At 47.8% G+C, this 24,724-nt stretch overlaps 3 protein-coding genes across 9 annotated transcripts; 1 reads left to right on the top strand and 2 right to left on the bottom strand.

Annotated features, from left to right (window-relative positions):
* Positions 1-383: 383 nt before the first annotated feature.
* stambpl1 (STAM binding protein-like 1) lies at positions 384-9,230 on the bottom strand. 6 transcript variants are annotated; one of them, XM_086195899.1, is made up of 13 exons: positions 8,953-9,230; positions 7,622-7,763; positions 6,758-6,975; positions 6,494-6,569; positions 5,965-6,060; positions 5,532-5,744; positions 4,112-4,211; positions 2,433-2,557; positions 2,066-2,203; positions 1,755-1,867; positions 1,266-1,365; positions 1,046-1,098; positions 384-717 (listed from the first exon to the last, which is right to left on the bottom strand). In XM_086195899.1, exons 2-13 carry the CDS (start codon positions 7,649-7,651, stop codon positions 699-701), a joined length of 1,281 nt encoding a protein of 426 aa, XP_086052025.1. In that variant the 5' UTR covers positions 7,652-7,763; positions 8,953-9,230; the 3' UTR covers positions 384-698. The 6 variants fall into 6 exon arrangements, with proteins under 6 accessions (XP_086052025.1, XP_086052024.1, XP_086052020.1 ...); XM_086195898.1 differs by having other exon boundaries at positions 1,266-1,394; positions 4,112-4,262; positions 8,953-9,229; XM_086195894.1 differs by having other exon boundaries at positions 4,112-4,262; positions 8,953-9,229.
* Positions 9,231-10,671: 1,441 nt separating this feature from the next.
* ankrd22 (ankyrin repeat domain 22) lies at positions 10,672-14,306 on the top strand. Its single transcript, XM_086195147.1, has 6 exons — positions 10,672-10,722; positions 12,098-12,289; positions 12,369-12,476; positions 12,564-12,641; positions 13,072-13,170; positions 13,246-14,306. The coding sequence occupies exons 1-6, from the start codon at positions 10,702-10,704 to the stop codon at positions 13,321-13,323; spliced, it is 576 nt and encodes a 191-aa protein (XP_086051273.1). The 5' UTR covers positions 10,672-10,701; the 3' UTR covers positions 13,324-14,306.
* A 1,642-nt stretch (positions 14,307-15,948) lies between these two features.
* lipf (lipase F, gastric type) lies at positions 15,949-24,715 on the bottom strand. 2 transcript variants are annotated; one of them, XM_086195569.1, is made up of 11 exons: positions 24,473-24,715; positions 24,008-24,171; positions 21,299-21,410; positions 20,812-21,010; positions 20,619-20,728; positions 20,111-20,247; positions 19,889-20,029; positions 19,713-19,784; positions 19,526-19,594; positions 19,326-19,436; positions 15,949-16,558 (listed from the first exon to the last, which is right to left on the bottom strand). In XM_086195569.1, the coding sequence occupies exons 1-11, from the start codon at positions 24,501-24,503 to the stop codon at positions 16,436-16,438; spliced, it is 1,269 nt and encodes a 422-aa protein (XP_086051695.1). In that variant the 5' UTR covers positions 24,504-24,715; the 3' UTR covers positions 15,949-16,435. The 2 variants fall into 2 exon arrangements, with proteins under 2 accessions (XP_086051695.1, XP_086051696.1); XM_086195570.1 differs by having other exon boundaries at positions 15,949-16,456.
* Between the last annotated feature and the right edge of the window lie 9 nt (positions 24,716-24,724).

The following is a 24,724-nucleotide window of genomic DNA, read 5'->3' as shown; positions in this document are numbered from 1 at the left end:
AGAAGGGCTGGACAGCCTTGCTGAGGGGGCCACTTCCTGATGGACAGCTAAGCTAACGGTTGCTAAAGAACAATAGCAAAAGCTCAAGTTAGCAACTTTGGCCTTTCACTGGTTCATATTGTTATTGTAGTGTGTGACATCATCACCATGGTGACTGGATGGACCACATGACTTGTCTGTCTTCTTACCGCGATTCCACCCCTGAACACATGAGTTTAGTTGAGTCCACCTGGTAACCAGGAGACTCAAGTAGTGCAGGAGGGAGGGAGCCACCTGCTGGCCGGGAGGTGGACGCGGTGACCACTGCACCTTTTCTCATTATTTTCCCTCCAGAGACCATCAACACCAGGCTCACTGTTACAGAAACAAAATACAGTCATTGCTTCGGAGCAGCCATGGTTTTATTAACAAAACTGCAGAAAACACACACACACACACACCAGCAGCACATTGCGGTGATGATGTCATCTGAAATTTTGTCAACTTTTGATGTTAAGTAATTTTCGGGGCAACAGTCTTCTCTTCACTGCAATCGTGGCTAAATCATGACACATCTTCATCCATAATGCTGTGACATCATGAAAGAGGTCGAATCTCCTGAGACACTGAGGTCACCGTGAGGTCATGAGGCCACCTGCTGCGTTTCAAACTGGCCTGAGGAAGCTTGTTGCCCTTGGCTTGAAACGTAGAGGCGCCATTCAGACGCTCCGTCGCTGCCTGGAGTCCAACAAGACAAAACCTTTCCCTTCAAACTGAAGTAGGACAACTTGTTTACATCGAGCAGCTGATTGGAATCCCAAACAATCACAAACTCAAACCTGTTAGAAGTCCTTCAGACCCACATTTGTCCCCTCAAACCCCCAAATAAGATGTCATGTCTGTCTGAGAATGACCACAACACCCTCGCTGTCTCTGCATGTCAGGACACACACACACACACACACACACACACACACACACACACACACACACACACACACACACACACACTCTTCACAGTTTCCTCTTCAGCTGACATCAAACAGACGGATGACTTGTCAATCACCTGAGGTCCAGCAGGCTGACCTTCGAGTCCCTCACCTGGACGTGTTTACACACCTGAGAGGACGAGAGACGGAGACACAGATTCACCATCCATCTGCTGAGATCAAGACACCAGTTAAGAGCATCTACAGAGTGACTGGACATCCTCCACCGCCACAGGACTGGAAAGAGGAAGCTGCTAGCATCACTTCCTGAAAGCACGAGGACAGGAGGGTTCTCACGGTGAAGAGAGGGGGCTCCTTGGAATGTGGATGGAACCCTTTGAGTCTGCAGCTGGACACCTCCGACATCCCAGGACCGCTGAGCCGGAACACGCCAGTGCTGATGAACAACAGAACAAGGACCTGTAACTGTTGGCGCGAGCAAATGCTAGCGGTTAGCTTCCTGGCAACATGACTAATTTTGAGAAGTCTGACAGAAACGCAACATCAGGATGACGTGCTGATGCTAACGTGGATGAAGGAATGAATGAACTCTTCCACTGGTATCATCAACGTGTGATGATACGACAGCGTCGCAGACATGACAACAGCACGTTACATCTTCCATCATGGGAATGCAACCTCCAGCCTTGCTGGTCGGATGTCGATTACAACTGGACAACAACAACAACAACAACAACACATTATAACACACGAGCGTGTGAAAGAATGTTCCTGGTGCGATGCTTCCTTCCTCATGTCACATGTCACGCAGCGTATTCTACCCACTCGTTATGTTTGGGTGCACAAACAATGGCGACGGCCTCCGGCAGCATCAGCTGGTAGGAGCAATGAGTGTGGAGGTCGACACTGGACAGGAACGCTGTTTGAGTGGGATGAGTCTGAGGAGAGACAGGAGGTCAAAGATCAACACCAGGGCTGCTTCCTGGCTGAGGACTCTGCTGGAACTGTTGCATCACAACGTGGTTGAGGTTTGAGGACCTCAGACTTGACTAAGTTACAAAGATTTGATCACAACACACCGCTGACATGAGGAGGACATGAACCTGGATCATGACAACGTTTGTCAGGTGACCTACATGGATCCAGCCCAGAGTCAGCAGGTTCTGTTGGTCCTGGAAACTGAACAGTTCCTCCACATTCTCCATGTCGCAGAAATCTGGACCAGCTGATTGTTTTGGAATAACGACGTGGGTCAGGACAAGCTCATTTTGTTGCTGGGAGACATGAAGACACAGCAAGGCAGAGGAGGACAGGTGAGTGAGAGCGACACTGGTTTTTGCTGTTATTCATTTCTTTGTGTCACAATGTGGCGACAGCAGAGCATGAGGGAGCCACCAGAGGGAGACTGTTCTCCACTCAAGTGTGATTAGGGTTCAACAATGAGACACTGAGTCCTGCTAACCCACCACAGGGGACACTGGATGCTCATTTCATCAGTCTCACCAGTCGTCCGCAGAGGACGCCACAGGTCTCTATCCCTCTGGCAGTGTTGGAGTCGGCCAGCTGCAGGAAACGATACGTCAGGTCTCTGGGGATGACCACCCGCCTCAGACCCTCCACCCGGTGAGCTGCACACACATCCGACACACACCAGCGCATTAGCTACCAGCATAAGAAGACCCTCCCACCACTAGGGGTTCCACCTGAGCTGTTCATGATTGGAAGATGTGACAGGAGAAGTCCCTGACTCCAGTCCACCAGGTGGCAGTAACACGCCTCTACAACCACCATTAACAATAACAAAAAGAAGAGGGAGACTTGGCTTGTCCGAGGCTGCGTCCGAATTGCCAAGTGGCAACCTACGTCCTCCTGCTACAACCTAAACATGGAGGCACCGTTCAGACACCCTAGAAGATGGTGGTGAAGCACGACCTCTGCTGGCAGAGCACCGATACCGCAATTAGGTAGACAGCACCAACGAAAGCCCCACCTGCTGGCCTGACTGTGGTACTGCACTCCACTCTGAGCACCTTTCACTCATTCTCTATTATGAAGCACATTAACGCACCTTTAGTCATCAACAACGACTATAAATGTTGGTGTTCATCAGAATGGGAGACTGTTGGTGGCGCTAACTTGGCTTGAGGGTCCACAAGTTTTTAGAGCAAGAAGAAGAAGTCCGCGGTGCATTGTGGGCCATAGGTTGCTCCGTAGGATGCACCTGAACCGACCTACAATGTGGGCGTGTTTAGGCTGGAATTTAGGTTGAGAAGTAGGTCGCTACTCACGCCAGTTGTGGTTTGGGACAGCCTCCGACCTGCTCTGAGACCTACCATCAGACCTGCTAGGACTGTCACCTGAGACGTCTGCCTGTATGCTAGCAGGCTAACGTCTGTTAGCTGCGTGCAGAAACTAACAGCTGATATGTGGTAGCATGTTGTCAGCATTGCTGTGAAAATAAACGTTAGAATGAAGCCACAGGACAGAAGGAGAACTGAGGCAAAGTCCTCGGCCTGTCGTTACTGCTGGGGGCTGTTTTTACGCCCAACCCTCTTCTTTTCCTGAGCCTAACAAAGGCGCTTTGTGCCAGAACCTGACCAGGCCTTAAACACAGCTCAGTCAAAACCATCAGGAGATACTGGATTTTCCACTGCAATGTGTGTTCACTGCCGTGACGGGAGCTCCGACCATCCTTCAGCGTTGTGTCTGAGTTCTGCTGAAGACAAACTCGTACAACGGGACTGGTTGGTTAGGGTTTGGTCGAACTATGACGTCATAAATGAGGACCGTTTCCGCATCGTCTACTTCTCACAGAAAATGTCTTCAGAAACACACTTTGGTGGGCTGTTTGGTTGTCAAAACAAATCACATTTGTACTTTGCCGCCATGTTGGAGACAGGTGTCACCAGTGACATCACTGCGCAGGTGCATGACACAACGTTTCTTCACAATGGAAGTCTATGGATGTGCAAAATCAGGATGCGTAGACATGGCACGCCAAATGTCCTCAGAGGTGGCGTGTCACTGAAATGCCTTCCATGATGGTGCGTGATGACCTCAGAGCTTTACATGACGTAAACACAATCCAGGCAAATACGAACACTAAAAGCTGGAAGGTGTCAATCTGACTAATAGCAGATTAACGACTGATCAAACCTCTGATCAATGAACCTCATACTCACTTCGGACACTCGCCAGTGTGGCTGCTGGTTGGCTGATTGGAGGCGGCGGTCTGCTCCTGTCAGGATCTGCCCCCTGCGAACGTACGCCATCTCTATTTGGCTGTTGAGACAGACAGGAGCCGTCCGTCACCTCAGGCACTTTGAACTCCACCTGAGGAATACATGATGAAAATGAGTCTCTGCAGTTTGTGGTGAGACGGCTGGTCTGGAGGAGGGGAGGAGAGGGGAGGAGAGGGGAGGAGAGGAGAGGAGAGGAGGGGAGGGGAGGGGAGGGGAGGGGAGGGGAGATGCCATCTAGAGGAGTGATCTGGTTAGAGAGGTGTCCCTGAGGTGTTCAGGTCCAAACACGATGACCTCAGTTTGATCTGAGTTCAGTAGTGAGAGGACATCCAGGGTTTCATGTCCCTCAGGCAGTCTTGCCAATCCGTGCTCATGGTGATGCTCAGAGCCTGAGTTCAAATAGTGGATTCAGTTTGGGAAGGAGCTGTCTGAGTCATGTGATCTGGAAGTATGTCTGTGGCAGCCATGATGGGAGGTGCTGGAACTTTCTGGAACTCTCAGGACGGAGCTCCAGCTTCCTCCGTTATCTCCTCTGTTAGCATCGATACACCGGAGCGTCTTCCTGCCAGGAGAGGAGACGATGCCGTCCCACAATTCCTTGATGCAGCAGCTCTGACAGTGACGCCCCACTCAGCTGTTCACCCCAACAACCAATCAGCACCATCATCAGATGTACTTGAGCCTCTGGTTTGGTAGAACAGCTCCCACAAACCTCCATGATTGCTGTCCTAGCAAAGGTGAATCTGGGTTCTGTTCATCAAAGATTGGACCAGAACTGAAGCCAGAACCAGAACCACCTTGGTTTCCTCTCCAGCAGCTCCAGGTGGAGCAGAGTTTTTTCTGGAGGGTTGACAGCTACAGTTGTAGTTCTGCAGCTCACATGGACGCGTGTGGAAGGACATCAGCAGATGTTACCACGGCAACCAGAGGTTGCTGAGACTGACAATGATATGACGTCACAGTAGATTTGTAGACTGAAACACTCGTAAGTGATCCGTGTGTCAATCATTTGCTGCAGTAATAACTAGTACTAAGTGCTAAGCAGTGCTAACCTCAGTACTAGCAGGACTAGCAGCAGTGCTAGTTAATAACTAGCAACTAGGGGAGTCACCATTCATCCACTACATGCACGTATGGGTTCATATTCCCACGGTCCAGCTGCATCCAGCTGTGCTCACAGTCCCACTGGTAGAACTGTTGGCTAAAACGTCACTGAATCGCTTTGGATCCGATCGTTCTACAAGAACCAAGATCACCCTTGAATCGTACGGTGACTTCGAATCATGGAACGAGTCGAATCGTTGCTAAAACAAGTCTTTACGCCCCTACTTACAGCAGCCCGAGCTGCATTATGCATTACCTTTGGCTCCGCCTCCTCTCCTCTCTTACTGGCCAGTTCCTGAAGCTTCAGCTGGTCCTCAAAGTAGCGGAACTGCTCAGATTCAATCTGCATGCGTCGCAGGGTGGCGACGCGCTGCTTCTCTTCCTCCAGCAGCAGGACTCGCCTCCTGTCCTCATCCAATAGCGAGAGGCGCTGCAGCTGGCCACACCCATCCGCCACCACAGCCTGGCTCTGAGGGGAGCAGGTCGCTCATGATGACAGGTGCCATTACATGTGTTACATACAGTAATTGTGTTGCATCACACATGACATACATGTCACCTGGTACGTCCTGTTCTAACATTCTACCCATAATGCACCAAACAGGTTTTTCTGACGATTCTTACAAACCTGTCAATCACTGCCATCAAAAGATGAAGATGTCAAAGTGTTGTGAGAGCACACAGCTCACCTGAGCTTGCAGGTACTCTGTGTGCTCCCGGCTGAACTTCTCCTGAAGACGTTTTCTCAACTCGTCTTTGCGTGGAAATGCCACCTCCTGAAGTTTCTAGAAAAACAGACCATAGAATGTAATTTTACACAGTGTTGCCCCCCATTGGGCTAAACTGGTAACTGCAGCCATTTGAGGCTCAGCCAAGGTAAACTGTTTAGTTTAGGAAGGTCAGGATTGTTCTGGGACCTCAGGATCAGTCTGGGAGGGTCAGGGTGAGTCAAGGAGGGTCAGGGTGAGTCTGGGACCTCAGGATCAGTCTAGGAGGGTCAGGGTGAGTCTGGGAGGGTCAGGGTGAGTCTGGGAGGGTCAGGGTGAGTCTGGGAGGGTCAGGGTGAGTCTAGGAGGGTCAGGGTGAGTCTGGGACCTCAGGATCAGTCTGGGAGGGTCAGGGTGAGTCTAGGAGGGTCAGGGTGAGTCTGGGACCTCAGGATCAGTCTGGGAGGGTCAGGAGGGTCTGTTCTCTCAGGTGAGGCTGCATGGGGGTCACCTTCATGATGAGCTGCTTCTCTGGAATGCTGCACTGCTGGTAGTCTCTGTGAGATGGTAGCTTCTCTACAAACAGCCTGAAAACACACACACACACACACACACACACACACACACACACACACACACACACACACACACACAAGTTAAACATTGGGATGATTGATTTTTTTTGGACGACAACACATCAGTTCAAATTCCAACTGCTGATGATGACATCACTGATCAGTGATGTCATCATCAGCGATGTCAGCAGTTGTCTCACGTGATGAACTTGGTGTAGAGCACGTAAGCGTTCTCCAGGCTGCCCTCCTCCAGGTAGACCGCCGCCATGCGCTCCATCTCCACACCGGAGCGGAAGTAGCGCCGGGGTGCAATGTCCTCATTGATCTCTACGCTGTAGCCCATCTTCCCTAGCGCTCGCACTCGTTCCGCCGCCGACAGCGACACATCCGTGTAGTCGGGTTCAGCCGCCAGCTTCTTCTGCGTAGCAACACAGGTGACTGTGACTCCGAGTGCTGGTGTCGGGTCATCAGCAGACGCAAGATGACGTTGAGGCGTTCCAGTTAAACTCCTGATCTCAAACTGCTTCCTGGGACACCGGAAGACGAGGACGTCTTCATCATCGCCATCATCATCCCACTTCCTACAGCTGGTTCAGCAGCCGACTGCAGGGGCCTGAATGTAGCATTTGTTCTGAGAACAGAGCTGCAGTGTGGAGACGATGGCGAGGACCGAAGAGGGGCGGTGTCCCGCGGAGGACAGACCCAATGTGGAGATCAAGAAATTAAGAGGATGGACGGAGTAAACATCTCCTGTTTTTGTCATTCGACTGATTCGGATTTACACGACACACTTAACGGACGTTAAGGAATAAAGTGGAGAGCAAAGCCTCATGGGTAACATGCAGGTCATAGTGTAACTATGATGTCAGAAGCTAAATCAGGCTTCCAAGTTTAACTTGACCAGACCCCAAACCCCGCCCAGACTTCCTGTCAGCAGGAGGACATAGCTGTGATCAAATATGACAATCTGAAGTCTTTATTGTGAAAGGAACACACACACACACACACACACACACACACACACACACACACACACACACACACACACTCACTCACTCACTCACCAGCGTATTCAAGCTGAAGCCTCGCTCCATCGTGTGTGTGTGTGTGTGTGTGTGTGTGTGTGTGTGTGTGTGTGTGTGTGTGTGTGTGTCACAGGTCAGCCCAAGGCCGTCTCATCCATCTGCCACCTCCCATGATGCTTCACTGCAGCAGAGACACAAACAAACACCAAATGGTTCATTCAAGTCAACTTCCAGTGTGAAACAGTTTGCGCGGCAGCTATGCTAAGTGTCTGCTTATCCCCCATTTGGGTCCGTGGTTGCCATAGCAACCAGTAACACAGTGTCCAGTGACTCATCTACTTCAGCGACACACACAACGACGGACCTCCCACTCCTCACTGGGTCCAGAGGGCTGATTCAGGCTGCCATCTATGCCATCTGCTCCACCCACACTGATGATGTCACCATGGCAACAGGTGCAACAAGGCTGGCGAGACCAGAAGCCTGAGTCCAGATCAAGGAGCAGCACCAGGACCTCGGACACTGAAGGCCATGGTGACTGGACATCAGATTCTTGGGTTTAAGGACTCTGATACCCATGATCCTCGGCACACTATTGGCTGGCGTGGCGGTGGTGAAATGCATCCTGGGAGTCAGAGTTAATGTTACGTTCAGCATCTCACTGATCGATCATCAATATTGACGAAGAGGCTGCAGCTCCACTATCAATCGTCTTCATAACCGCCACACTCACGTCTTACTGCTCAACATTTGTCCTGCTCATGACCTTTGACCTCTTTCGGTTCATGATCTCAGGTTCCAGCCAATCAGACAGAAGCGTCTTCGATGAATGACAGAAAGAGATTTGAACCGGTTTTATGACGACTTGATTTTGTTCTGCTCATCAAACAGTCTACAGATGAGATGATCAATCAACTAATCAATAACAATAATAATCACATCCTGTTGATGCAGCTGTTTCATGTGTCTGAGCAACTTCTCACCCAAGTGTCCCGGGACGTTTCCGGGATTTACGTCTCGTCCTCTTTCATGATAAAGAATAAGAGAACATAAGAACGTGACATCCCCCCCACAGCATCAGTCCAGGAACCTGTGTTATAGAACATCTATCAACTGCTGAATTAACTCAAGGGACCCTCCAACCAATAATCAATCAAGTCGATTCAATACGAATCCCATTTTTGACAGGAAAGTTCCGTCTTCGTCATGCGCGCGAGGGTTGAGGGTTCTGGTGAACGATCTACAACAATCAAAGTCTTCGATCTGAGTTTGGGCGGAATGAATCAGAGCCAGTCGGACAGGAAACGATCGGCTGGTTCCACTACAGCCAGCAGAGATGGATCCCGGACCGTCGGTCCCGCGGAACGAACCTGGTTCTGGTTGCTCTCGAGTCCGCCAGTTGAGCGCATCCCCGCTTACATGTGCAGCCGAGAGCGGCACTAAAACCCGGGTCACAGCCTCCACCTTCACACCGAGACTGGACTGGATTCTGAGACTGAACTCGGAACCGGTTCCGTCATGAAAACCGACCCAAGAGGCGAAAGCTCGTGATAAAATGGCTGAAAGCTGCTGAAGCTTCAAACAAACCGACGGAGATGGAGGAGAAGATCCTGAACGTGACAGAGGTCTCACTCGGACCGGAGGGGACGGGTCCGCGCTGCACATGCGCACTGCTGCCGCCAAAGACGGAGGGGAAAAGAGTGACGTGTCACTCTGACAGATTTGACGGGAACTATAATGATACATTTTGTGAGTGTTGATCTTGTTTCTCCACTTGTGGGAGGATGAATGAATGACTGCGGGGGCTCTTAGAGTAAAGGGGAGGGGCGTGTGAGATGATGTAACTGGGTTGCCGCCAACCGGTTTTCCTCCCAGGCTACATCCTGGGAAGGCTTACTCTGCTTCTGATTGGCTAGAAGTCTTGGCATTCATCAGAAGTATTGCTATGATACCACTATAGATTAGCCAGCTAGCTAACTGGTGTTACCCTGTCTGACTGTACAGCTGAATACAGTGAGCTACATACATGATGTCTCTATGAGTCACGCGTGTCCTCAGAGTGAGCCCGCAAGATGCAGGCCTGGTCACCCCTGAATGCCGACTGGTGAACAAAATGCTCACCGGTAAAGCTAAGCTAGCGGAGCTCCTGGGGCTCCAAGACACTTTTACAGCTTCAGACATGTGACCTGACAGTTTTCACTAAAATAGAAGAAAATTATTGGAAATGAGATTTTCTTTCGGGCTGCACGGTGGAGCAGTGGTCCTCCCTGTGGCCCCCCATCAAGAAGGTTGTGGGTGGAGCCCCGGCTGCAGCACGGGGTCTTTCTGTGTGAGTCTCCATGTTCTCCCTGTTCCTGCTGGGTTCTCTCTGGTACTCCAGCTTCCTCCACAGTCCAAAGACATCAAGAGGGGACGAGGCTGATTGATTCTCTAAATTGACCGTAGGTGTGATTGTGAGTGTGAATGGTTGTTCGTCTCTGTGTGTTGGCCCTGCGATGGACTGGCGACCTGTCCAGGGTGAACCCCGCCTCTCGCCCGTAGATGCTGGGATAGGCTCCACCCCCCCGTGACCCTTACTAGTAAGGAATAAGCGGAAGACGACGATGGATGGAGATTTTCTTTCATTATAAACATGATATTTAGTTGTCCTCAGCCCCCCCCCCCCCCCCACTGGTCTCGTGCTTCACTTCCTGTGGAAGAACGCCATTCTCTCACATCCAAGCGTGTCAAACATTGGAGATTTGATCTCTAGGAGAATAAGAACATGAAAATTTCGTTTGATCAAAATGTGAAACAAATCTCACAAAAACCAAATGTGATAAACAGCTGAAGGACGGAGGACGAAGAGGACATTCAGAGCTTCTGAAGAAGATTTACAGAATTATGACGCAAAATCGAATGTTGAAGTATAAGATGAAATTAATCAAACGGTTTCCAGGTTGTGCCTTTTGCTGCAAAAGGATTTTTAATGATTTGCAAAAAAACACAAAAAAATGATTGGAAAGCGATCGGTAGTTATGGTGAATTTAGCGAAACTTCTTTTATTTTGACAGGAGGGCCTGGAAGTGTTGCTTGTTGGTGGCGTGTTGACGTGTCCAGGTGTGTTCCTGCTGGCAGACATGGGGCTGGTCTACTCTGAGGTAAGAACGTCCCTGATCTCTCTGATTGATGCCATCGATCAATTTATGACTTTTAATGTGACATCACGTCCACTTCCTGTCACTGGCAGGTGGGTTTGAGTTCAGCAGCTGTGACGCATGAAAACACGCTGTCTCTCTGTCTTTCTCGCTCTCTCTCTCTGTCTTTCTCGCTCTCTCTCTCCCTCTCCCTCTCTTTGTCTGTCTGTCTCTCTTTCTCTCTCCCTGTTTCATGTGTGGAGAATGAGTTCACCTGCTTTGACACTGAATGGTTCTGACAGTCACCTGTGTGAACATGATGCATTCAGGGACTCCCAATGGTTCTGTTCAGCCTCGTAACTCTGAGACGTTACGAGAAATCCCTTCATGTTCCTTTGTAATGTAAATGCAACTGTCATAAAACTCAACATGGATGTAGACATGACCTCTGACCTTTAGATGTCCCATGACATCAGTGCATGTGGACAGAAGCTTGTCTTTTAGCGTACTTAGAATATACAGGCTATTACCTAATAATGAACCAATTAATCAACAATTCAGATGATCAAATTAAAAGTTTAAGGAGCTTTATAATAAAAATGCCAGTGTCTCTAAAGTGTCAAACATATTTATTCAGAACTTTTCAAATATCTGATGTTTCATATTCCAAACGGATGAAATAATAAACAATATTCTTCAATCCTGGGTGTGTTTTACGTGGACGAGTTGTGCTGCTGGCAGCTGGAAGTGATCAGACAAACATGTGGAAACAAGAATGCTACCCTGAAACCCTCCCAGGTTCTCTCTACAATTCCTGCTTTCTGCTTCCGCACCAAGCCAACTGCTCCACTCTGGTTTCTCTTGTTTCTCTGGTTTCTCCAGTCTCCTCGGACACTTTCACCTGTGTTTTCTTGAACCCTGCCACAGAATTTTTGCATAACAGGTTTAATGATTTTCATCTGAAGAGGTCAAACAATGACACCTCCTCCCTCAGCTGCAGGAAACAGTTGAAACTTTGGAATCCTACAATGACTGAGGACTGTTAGCTTTGTCGTTGTTCATAAAGTTGACTCAGTTTATGCAGTGATCCTGAGAGTCCACACACAGATGTGTTTGTGTTTGTGTTTTTTGTTTCTGTGTGTGTGTGTGTGTGTGTGTGTGTGTGTGTGTGTGTGTGTGTGCGTGTGTTTGAGAAACCATAACATCAAGCTGGTTTATTTGGAATGTTAATGTTAGCCTAGCATGGCACTGGCTAGAGGCAGGAGGCAAAATTAGCCTAGCATAGAACAGACAATAAATGGGTTGTAATGTGAGCTTAGCATAGCACAGACTGTGAACAGCTAGCATTGTTAGCCTTGCATAGCAGACAGTGCCTTAGTAACAAGTTCCATCTTTCCAGCCGGCTTGTCAGTCAGCGTATGACGGAGACATCCGCCAGCTGTACAACATCCTGAAGACGGACCCAGACAGTCTCAACATACGGGCAGAACACACTGGGGACACGCCCCTCATAGCTGCCTGTCGCCGTGGCAAACCCACTGTGGTGCGGTACCTGCTGGAGAGCGGGGCGGACGTTCACCTGACCAATAAGGTGCTTTAGCTGGTTATGTCATCACGTCAGTTGTGAATGTGAACAGCGATTGATGGCCTAATGTCCTTCTGTCCATCAGAAGCAGAGGACCTGTCTCCACTACGCCGCCAAGAGGTCGTTCTCCCTGCTGGACCACCTGATGATCCTCATCCTGATGCCCATTCTGCTGCTCGGATACTTCCTTATGGTACAAACTCCCACGTGCCAGAACGCGCTCAGCCAACGGGTTGTCCGCCACCATGATGTCATGTTTGTGTGTGTCTGTGTGTTGTAGTTACAGAAACAGCGGCAGAATGTGGCTCTGATGCAGGAAGTGCTGAACAGCAGCGTGAATGTCAACGCTGTTGACTACGTAGGTAGAACCCACTCACGTTTAGCTGTCGATGCAGAGTGAATTGTTGCGTTAAGTGCAGATCACAGCTGTAGCGTCTGGGTTATGACATCATCACAGCTCTACAAACTTGACAAAGTATGACTTCATCATTGGTTAGGCCTGTCCCTATGGCAACAAGCGAACAAATGTGAAAATGCTAATTTCCTGTCTGGAGCTCTGGTCAGCTGGACTACAGGAAGTTCAGCTTGGCCACTAAAATATTAAATTACATTCAAGAGATTTATGGCTTCATTTTGAATTTGTTTTGTTTGACAATGTTAATTTTGCATTGAGTTTGAAATGTGGGAGGATGCACATGCACTGGGAGTCTGGCGTCCCCATCCGATGAAGGGTGGAATGTGATTGGACCAAACCAAGGTTGTAACCATGACGACATATTTGTGTGCAGAAGGGAAACACAGCTCTCCATTACCTCTGTCTGAGGAAGAGTCACCAGCTGGTTCCTCTGCTACTGGACACGAATGCGGACACCGACATCAAGAACAATGTACGTATGAATGACTGAACTTGCTGTCACCTGACCAGTCCAGGGGATTGAACCTTCCCATGCCTTGTTTTACAGGATGGGGAGACACCGCTGGACATTGCCATCCGACTGAACTTCCACAAGATTGTAAGGCTGCTGAGGAAGACGCAGTGACGGCTAATGGACAGAAACATGTGACCAAATATAAAAGCTTCAGAGTCCTTCAGATTTCCTCCTGGTTGACGTGGTGACACCTGCTGGTCAGTCTCCATGATTCTCTGTAGCACCTAAAATTGACCTGGTGTCAGAAAATGGACTGTGGACATGTCTCTCATGACCAATGGCGTCCAGTGCTTCATACACAAACTCTGCATTTGCTGTGACGACTAGAAGCGGGTGGACTCGGACTAACTCGGATCTTTCACTCAGACTCTTTAACTAACCGGCGCGTCTGTCGTCTCCGTTCACCTGGATCCTTTTCGTCCTTCCCCTGCTGCTGCCACTAGGCTACATTAACAAATGGCGTCAGTAGCTTTCCTTATAACCTGTCCATTCTCGTTATAGTAGATCTACCATCTGTCCAGCTTTTAGCGAGTAGCCGAGCTGCCAGTATTTGCAAGTCCAGAAACAGCTGTCACTCACAGATCCAGATCGTCCTGCACCTAGCACTTCCGTAATAGCAGGCTCGGACTCAAAAACCCAAGTGGATCAGTGGCACTTCCTCTATGGATGACCCAGACCCACTGATCCAAGGGGATCCGTCACCCTTCCGCGGTAGCAGACTCGGACTCACAAACCCAAATGGGTCAGAGGAACTTCCTAAACAGCAGACTCGGACTCACAAAACCCAAATGGGTCAGAGGAACTTCCTAAACAGCAGACTCGGACTCACAAAACCTGAGCGGATCAGTGGAATTTCCTTGAATGGCAAGAAACAGCAGATTCGACTGAGCAGCGGAACTTTCGGCAGCACAAAACAACTCAGTTGTGTTGATGATGGGAGGGTGGGTTGGTCCTCGTGAGAAATTCTAGAATTCCGACTGCAGCTACAAATTCAGCAGCTTTTCACTTCCAGATGAACGCAGGAAGACTGTGTGCTCTCGTCAGTGTCATGAAATGAAACGATCGCGCTTGTAAAACGAATGCGGGGGGGGGGGGGGGGGGGGGGGCTGGAGCACAACATGACGTAGTCTTTCTTTGATTCAATACAAAATAAAACATGAAAGCAAAGCCCTTCGCTTCTGCCCAAGTTCAGTCCCAGTCCTGTGTTGCTCTCATCGACGAGTCCCCTGCTCTTCGGGGCGAGTGACGTAAGCGGGCATTTGGCCTGTGTCTAGGATGATGCTCTTGGTGACACTGACTCAAGTGACTGAAAAGACTCGTTGTGACCCGGATCTGTGACCCAGAAGGACTCGAATCCGCAAAAGGAACGGAATCTCCCTCCTCTAGTGATGACCTCAACACAAAGTCAACTTCTACCAGTTGTATGGCAGCTGCAGTTACCAGCAGTGACCACAGGTGTCCCCACATCAACCAGGAGGAAATTTAAAGTATAACTGTAACCTATTGCAGCGACACACCACGCAACCAGGTGGACGTAACCAGATGTCAAAAATAGCATCAGTGCTAATTGCTGCTCACACGTGTCCTTGTTGTATTTCTTTTTTTCTGTCAATCAACACAATCATTGGAGGGGGTTTGTTTCTCTTTAGCAGCAGCTCACTAGGCTTCCATTTGAACTGCGTTAATGTCAATGTGTTTGTGTTAATAAACATTTGTATGGAACTCTATGGACACACTGTCCTGTGTGTCAGGATGATCTTACTGACAGAAATATTGAACACCCGCATTGCATTTATAATGAAGTCTGTAGTTGTAACTGCATTGGATGATTGGAGACAACATACCTGTCAGTGACTCATGCTGAGTTTTCTTTAACAAAAAATAATCTCTCACTGTAAAATCAAAGGGTGGCCCGGTGGAGCAGTGGTCCTCCCTGTGGCCCCCCAGCAAGAAGGTTGTGGGTGGAGCAGTGGTCCTCCCTGTGGCCCCCAGCAAGAAGGTTGTGGGTGGAGCAGTGGTCCTCCCTGTGGCCCCCATCAAGAAGGTTGTGGGTGGAGCCCCGGCTGCAGCACGGGGTCTTTCTGGGTGAGTCTCCATGTTCTCCCTGTTCCTGCTGGGTTCTCTCTGGTACTCCAGCTTCCTCCACAGTCCAAAGACATCAAGAGGGACCAGGTTAATCCAGACTCTAAATTGACCGTAGGCGTGGCTGGGAGAGCCAATGGTTGTCTGTCTCTCTGTGTTGGCCCTGCGATGGACTGGTGACCTGTCCAGGGGGAAGGCTGCTGGGATAGGCTCCACCCCCACCACCCTCAACAGGAGAAGAGGGAGAACATGGAGGGATGGATGATGGAGGGATGGATGATGGAAAATCAAATATTAGAGTGAAACCTTTCCACTATAGCACCCATTCGCTACATGGAGCTAACCATCCATCCATGTTGTACCTCTTCTCCCAGCTGAGATGTAGCTAACCTATAACACCAAACAGCTTACATGGCCGTTCATGTGCACACACTACACTAGCTATCATAGTGATGCTAAACTAGGCAAGACTAGGCTAGGTTAGCGTCATTCTGTCATTAACACAATCAAGAGGGAGCTCATCAAAACATCATGTCAGTCTTAAACAAACACAAAGAGTAGTACCCTACCATATGTTCTGTAGTTCTATGAATAAAAACATCATTTCACCCTTGATACATGAAGGCTGGTAAATAAAACAGCAACAAACAGGTGTTCATTGGTCACTTTAATAACACATTTAAAATCAGACATTAAAGTAAGCAGCAGAGATCATTCTGGAAACGCTGTCAGGAGCTCAGGCTCTGCCTCAAGTAAATTCAATCTAATCTGATTAATTAAATGAAATTTATCAAATTTTGTGGTGCTAAAACTTGCATAATAATGTTAGCAATGCTAATATTAGCAGAGTTTCTGGAGTAGCTGCAGTACAGCAAGACAGTACTCATGTCCCTTCAGGAAATAAGAAGCTGTTAGATTAGTGGGGAGAAGCTGGCCTGGTCTTCTAGATGCTACGCTAATTGTAGCTCCATACTTGCTATGCAGACATGAGAGTTAGACAGTTGAAGTATGTCAGCAACATTCGGGCATCAGTACAGCAGGATGAAGCTGATTCAGTTGCATTCCTCAGTGGGACCTGTAGAGCCACCTGCTTCCATCACATGACCAGGAACACACAGACATGCTTGCTAGCCGGCGCCCTCTAGTGGTTTTCCTGCAGCAGCTTCAGGATGGAGGGAAACATCAGCTGAGGAGCGTCAAGACCCCAGATGAAGTCCAGATGTTCATAGTGATCAATGTGCTGATGGAAGATCAGGTTAGACACCTGCATGTGCACACACACGCACACAAACACACGCTCATGTGATTAACTGAGATCTTTAGACAGAAATCTCAAGTCACATGACTTTAACCAAATTTAACAGGAGTCATGTGACAGTTCAGCTCTATGTTGTTTTCCAGTTTTTCTCAATTGTGTACACATAAATACATGTACTTGAGACACAACGACCACAACATGTTTTCATGAAGGAGACCACGCTGTCATTCAAGGTTCTAGCTGATGCCCTGCTCTGCTCACCACTCATCACACGGACAAACACCTGTCACAGGGTTCCAACTAGCGATCACAGCTTAGCATCAAAGCAACAGGGGAGCTCCTCTGTGTTGGAGCAATGGATGCCAACAATGGAAAAAGAGGCGGAGCCAGAGGAGAGGGAGTAAGAGGAGGAGGACGGGGAGGTCGAGGAAGGCCAAGGACCCTAGACCAGGGGTGTCCAAACTGGTCCAGTAAGGGCCGCTGTGGCTGCAGGTTTTCATTCCACCCGAGCAAAAGCAACCCCTGATTCAACCAATGAGCTGTGAGGACGCAGCTTAGTTGAGTTAAGTAGAATCAGGTGTTACTTTTGCTCGGGTGGAATGAAAACCTGCAGTCACACCGGCCCTTACTGGACCAGTTTGGACACCCCTGGTCTAGACCCTGGTGAGAGTCGAGCCACTTTGGTTGACCATGTGATCAACCTCAGTCCTATGAGGACGTTTTTTTTTCTGCCTGGAGATGGAAAGTGTATGACTGCTACATCTCCACAGATGCACACACGGCTTCTCTAAGCTATGGACGACGCATGTGGGGATGTGGCAGCTGATGCTCGCCATGGCTGGATTCGCCACGCAAGGCAACGTTTCCCCTCTGCTTGGCCAGGGAACACAGAGCTGGTGATGTGGGTGAGGTGCTGTGGCCAGACTCCCAGAAGAAGGGGGGCAGCACAGGTTTAGTCTGTGTCTTTGTACTGTAACTGTGCACAGGAAATACTTCTGTTGTTCTGTATGTGCACCCTTGTGTTGGTTGGGATGAACACTGTCGACATTGTTACAGCGGGAAAAATATAATGTATTCATCAACACCAACAACACATAGAGACAGACAACCATTGGCTCTCCCAGCCACGCCTACGGTCAATTTAGAGTCTGGATTAACCTGGTCCCTCTTGATGTCTTTGGACTGTGGAGGAAGCTGGAGTACCAGAGAGAACCCAGCAGGAACAGGGAGAACATGGAGACTCACCCAGAAAGACCCCGTGCTGCAGCCGGGGCTCCACCCACAACCTTCTTGCTGGGGGCCACAGGGAGGACCACTGCTGCACTGGGCCGCCCATCATAAAAATAATATTCTCAAATATTGTACCACTCACTTGTGTAAGTACTGTCTGTAGTGACAGTGACACTGAACACAAAAAGGCCTAAATCATGATGATGAACGGAGAAGAAAAGTTTCCATTCTTCAGAGTTCAAATTCTAAATGTCTGCTCACGCGGGGCGGCGTTTGACAACAAAATACAATTTTGACAAGAAATAACACTGTTTTGAATGCAAAGTTTCATTTTGCAGGAGAATTGAGGGGTTTTACCCAGTGTGTGTGTGTGTGTGTGTGATTTGTGTGTAGAGTTCTGAGAGTATGAGGTACGAAAATGTGTGTAAACAATCGAGAAAAACTGTAAGAACCATCATCATCACCATCATCATCATCATCATCACCATCACCACCATCATCACCATCATCATCATCATCACCATCACCATCACCATCATCATCACCATCATCATCATCATCATCACCATCATCATCATCATCATCACCATCACCACCATCATCACCATCATCATCATCATCACCATCACCATCACCATCATCATCACCATCATCATCACCATCATCATCATCATCATCACCATCACCACCATCATCACCATCATCATCATCATCACCATCACCATCACCATCATCATCACCATCATCATCATCATCATCATCATCATCACCATCACCACCATCATCACCATCATCATCATCATCACCATCACCATCACCATCATCATCACCATCATCATCACCATCATCATCATCATCATCACCATCATCACCATCACCATCATCATCACCATCATCATCACCATCATCATCACCATCATCATCATCACCATCACCATCATCACCATCATCATCACCACCATCATCATCATCATCATCATCACCATCATCATCATCACCATCACCATCATCATCACCACCATCATCATCATCATCATCATCACCATCATCATCATCACCATCACCATCACCATCATCATCACCATCATCATCACCATCATCATCACCACCATCACCATCATCACCATCACCATCATCATCACCACCATCATCATCATCATCATCATCACCATCATCATCATCACCATCACCATCACCATCATCATCACCATCATCATCATCACCATCACCATCATCATCATCATCATCACCATCATCACCATCATCACCACCATCATCATCATCATCATCACCATCATCACCATCATCACCATCACCATCATCATCACCACCATCATCATCATCATCACCATCATTATCATCACCATCATCATCATCATCATCATCATCATCATCACCATCATCACCATCATCATCACCATCATCATCACCATCAGCTGGGTGTTAGGCTGCACCTCTTCTCATGGCTACCAGATGCTGCCATTTTGAAAAGCTTAGAGATCTGGCTGGTTCCAGTGACCTTTGACCTGTGAGGGCCACTGACCTGAGTGAGGAGGATGGCCATGTCTTTGGGGTCCGCCAGTGTGTCCTGTCCCCCTGAGAACAGAGCAGTGGGAACCTTCATGTCCTGGACATGGTACTGAGGGGGCGTGGACTGATGGTGGCACAGGAAGCAAACACCCATCAGCTGTTAGTTTTGGTCCGACTGACAGTGAATGTTCCCACAAAGCCTGAACGCCCCACCTGGTTGTAGTGCTTCATGTTTCCTGTTGCCCCAAAGTCAAACGCCATCAGCTTCCCCGTGTGGACGGCCTGAAATGCAGCAACGGCACTCAGAAAACTAAAATATTTACTGTTTTTGTGTTTTTGTTGTGATTTTGTATGTGTGTGTGTGTGTGTGTGTGTGTGTGTGTGTGTGTGTGTGTGTTACCTGGGCCCAATGCAGCATGTTTTGAACGGACGTCCCGGCAGGACAGTGGGTCGTGTAAACTGGTGTCCGAGTCTGACAGATTGACAGGCTGATTAAACCTCTACAGATTCATCGTTTCCATTAGACAGTAAACATCTTTGTATAAATAAATCGGGGAGGAACCCGAGGTTCTGCACCATGTTGAGGTTCCCCTCGTCAAAGCCACACAGGATGAAGAACAGGTTTCCGCACAGCGCGCTGTGTTTGGTACACACATGCTCAGCAAACCACTCGATCATGTAACTCTGGGGCAGGAAGTCCCGCCTCCCGAACAGGTCCTGAGGGACACCATATTCATCAGTATATGTCAATCAGTTCATCAGTTCAGATTGGTCATGTGACATGTCAGCTGGTCTCACCCAGACCAGGAAGTCAGGCAGGATTGAGAGTTTTGTCATGGGGCTGCTCGTAAAGGCCACCGTGGCAACTGGCGCCAGACCCACAAACATCTTGATCTTACTGGCCAGCTCTGGCAGCTTGGAGAACGCCATGAATGCTGGGTAATAGGACAAAAAAAAACACAGCTCTCATGTGACACCATCAAGGTGAAGGTTGCAGCAACTAAACACAACACTGACTGAGGACAAATTCAAAGTGGAGACGGCTGTATTATGACAGTACTGAGGTAGTACTGTGTGGAAGTAATGAGGTATTAAAAACCTTCAAATTTAATTCTGTATCATAAACTTGTGTGGAACTGCCTCACCTCTGATAAGGTGGCGGAGCTACGACAAAACATGCCGGCAACAAGCAACAGCAGCCATGATGGTGTGTGTGTGTGTGTGTGTGTGTGTGTGTGTGTGTGTATGTATGTATGTATGTGTGTGTGTGTGCACGCGCGTGTGCGTGCATGTACGTGTGCACTACCTATGGTTGTTCCCTGCGAGTGTCCGACGTAGTAGATCTGTTCTTGTCCTGTCACCTTCAGGATATGGTCCACAACAGCAGGGAGGTCCTTTAGAGCCATCTCGTCATGGCTAAACCAGAAAAACAACCCGGCAGGTCAGTGTTCATCATCCCATCACTATTGCACCACTAACATCCCATAATATGAGCGTACCTGAACTTCCAAAAATCATCCTGGTCGGGCCGCAGCGTTTGGTGTTTCCGGGACCAGGTGTTTCCTCGGCTGTTGCCCAGCCAGACGTCATAGCCGGCATCAGCTAGCACATAGCCCAAGCTGGCGTTGGGTGGGTTGGTGATCCAATTGCTACCGGCAGCCAAGAGGCCATGTTGGAGGTACACCACCGGTCTGGGACCTGCAGCAGCGCAAACACCACACCCCTGACCTTTAACACGCTCGCAGGATTCACTCTGATGAGTCATGACTAAACCAGAGTCACATGAAGCCTTCAGAGTAAAGTTCAGCTGGTAAAATCAGGAAGTGATGAGCGACTTCCTGTTATTTTTTAACTTGAGATCTTATGATCTTCAGTGTCTCAACCAGATGAGATCCCAGGCATAGATTTAACCCCATTTTCCACAATTGGAGCCCCACTTCTGCCTAAGAGATATTTTGCTGTGGCAGCGCTGCTGTCTGGTCTCACCTGGTGTTGGTTTGAGCCCAGCTGGGATCCTGACGACCATCAGGATGTATCCGTCCTCTGTCACCACCTCATGTTCCTCCGCTGGGTAACCCCACCTCCAAATGATTTCTGTCTGAAAACTTGCAGGTAAACCATCACTCCTGGGGACCACTGACTTCCTGTCACTTCCTGTCGTTAAGCTAAAATGGTCAGCTCTCTGAGGCATGGCTGACTGCTGCTAGCAACATTAGCATTGCAACTCATAGGAAGAAACATAAACAAGGAAGTGAAATGTCTGACAGGTGCTCTCAAATAATCATGCTATGGTAGCTTTTTTTAGCTTTGGCTCTCTTGAATTACTGAGTTTAGCCTGATATTATGTTATCTGTGTGATCGGTTCATTTACGAATGCTACGTCTTGTACCAGTTGAGCAAGCAAATGTTATTAACATAACATAATATAATACATATATTTTTTATGTAAAATAATATTTTATTATCTTTCACATAAAATAGCCCTGCCAAATGACAGACGTGTGTAATTTATGTAGTTGTTGAATGAAGTTCAACAGAGATGTTATGTTTACATGTTTGATAACATGCTACTGTCACACTGACATGTTTGATATCATACTACTGTCACACTGACATGTTTGACATCATGCTACTGTCACACTGACATGTTTGCTATCATGCTACTGTCACACTGACATGTTTGCTATCATGCCACTGCCACACTGACATGTCTGCTATCATGCTACTGTCACACTGACATGTTTGCTATCATGCTACTGTCACACTCACATGTTTGCTATCATGCTACTGTCACACTCACATGATTTATATCATGCTACTGTCACACTCACGTTTGCTATCATGCTACTGTCACACTCACATGATTTATATCATGCTACTGTCACACTCACATGTTTGATATCATGCTACTGTCACACTGACATGTTTGCTATCATGCTACTGTCACACTCACATGTTTGATATCATGCCACTGTCACACTCACATGTTTGATATCATGCTACTGTCACACTGACATGTTTGCTATCATGCTACTGTCACACTCACATGTTTGATATCATGCCACTGTCACACTCACATGTTTGATATCATGCTACTGTCACACTGACATGTTTGCTATCATGCTACTGTCACACTCACATGTTTGATATCATGCCACTGTCACACTCACATGATTTATATCATGCTACTGTCACACTCACATGTTTGATAACATGCTACTGTCACACTCACATGTTGGATATCATGCTACTGTCACACTCACATGTTTGATAACATGCTACTGTCACATTCACATGTTTGATATCATGCTACTGTCACACTGACATGTTTGCTATCATGCTACTGTCACACTCACATGTTTGATATCATGCCACTGTCACACTCACATGTTTGATATCATGCTACTGTCACACTGACATGTTGGATATCATGCTACTGTCACACTCACATGTTTGATGACATGCTACTGTCACACTCACATGTTTGATATCATGCTACTGTCACACTCACATGTTTGATATCATGCCACTGTCACACTCACATGTTTGATATCATGCTACTGTCACACTGACATGTTGGATATCATGCTACTGTCACACTCACATGTTTGATAACATGCTACTGTCACACTGACATGTTGGATATCATGCTACTGTCACATTCACATGTTTGATATCATGCTACTGTCACACTCACATGTTTGATATCATGCCACTGTCACACTCACATGTTTGATATCATGCTACTGTCACACTGACATGTTGGATATCATGCTCCTGTCACACTCACATGTTTGATAACATGCTACTGTCACACTCACATGTTTGATATCATGCTACTGTCACACTGACATGTTTGCTATCATGCTACTGTCACACTCACATGTTTGATATCATGCCACTGTCACACTCACATGTTTGATATCATGCTACTGTCACACTGACATGTTTGCTATCATGCTACTGTCACACTCACATGTTTGATATCATGCCACTGTCACACTCACATGTTTGATAACATGCTACTGTCACACTCACATGATTTATATCATGCTACTGTCACACTCACATGTTTGATATCATGCTACTGTCACACTGACATGTTTGCTATCATGCTACTGTCACACTGACATGTTTGATATCATGCCACTGTCACACTCACATGTTTGATATCATGCTACTGTCACACTGACGTGTTTGCTATCATGCTACTGTCACACTCACATGTTTGATATCATGCCACTGTCACACTCACATGATTTATATCATGCTACTGTCACACTCACATGTTGGATATCATGCTACTGTCACACTCACATGTTTGATAACATGCTACTGTCACATTCACATGTTTGATAACATGCTACTGTCACACTCACATGATTTATATCATGCTACTGTCACACTGACATGTTTGCTATCATGCTACTGTCACACTCACATGATTTATATCATGCTACTGTCACACTGACATGTTTGATATCATGCTACTGTCCCACTCACATGTCTAATATCATGCTACTGTCACACACATGTTTGATATCATGCTACTGTCACACTCACATGTTTGATAACATGCTATTGTAACACTGATGTTTGATAACATGCTATTGTAACACTGATGTTTGATAACATGCTACTGTCACACTGATATGTTTGATATCATACTGTCACAATAATCGGCATCAAACTCACCATGTTCATGTGTACTTCAGGGTCCAGCGTCTCTTGCGAGGCTCCTGGTCGTTGCTGGACAGTCGGCAGGTCAGACAGTCGTCTCAGCACCGATGACCCGGTGTTGTGTCCCTGACTGAGACGGGCCAGCACCAACATACCCACCAGAACACACCACATTATATCTGCGTGCACACACAGACAGACACACACAGGTCATTGTTGATATCAAAGGAATTTGTGTTTTTAGTTCAACCTTCAATTGCTGATCTGTTTGTGAAAGAAGCTCATTGATCCTGAAGGTCGCATGACGTGTTTATGGCGCTTTAACAAAATATTACAGGCAGTGTCTGTGTGTGTGTGTGTGTGTGTGTGTGTGTGTGTGTGTGTGTGTGTGTGTGTGTGTGTGTGAGAGAGAGAGAGAGAGAGAGAGAGAGAGAGAGAGAGAGAGAGAGAGAGAGAGAGAGAGAGAGAACTATTTGTTACCTCTGCTGATGGCCGTCCGGACAAACCTCATCTTAAGTTTTACCGAGTCGTCTTTCCGGTCAGAAACTAGAGTGTGAATCTTCAACTTTCTCTGCTCGTGTTTCAACAGCGGACGAGGACACCCGGTAATAAGCCGGTAATAAGGAGTGAAATCCGGTTGGAAAGTGTGTAGGAAGTAGAAGTACAAGCCTTCAGACGCTCTCCAACTCGGCTCTGACAGACTCTGATGATCACGTGACTCTCTGATCCTGG

Source organism: Aulostomus chinensis, chromosome 23 (genome assembly GCF_037954235.1).
Source record: "Aulostomus chinensis isolate RoL2024-O1b breed Wild chromosome 23, RoL_Achi_v1.0, whole genome shotgun sequence".
In the NCBI taxonomy this organism is placed as follows: domain Eukaryota; kingdom Metazoa; phylum Chordata; class Actinopteri; order Syngnathiformes; family Aulostomidae; genus Aulostomus; species Aulostomus chinensis.
Note: the sequence above shows the minus strand (reverse complement) of the source record. Positions and strands in the feature narration are given on the sequence as shown.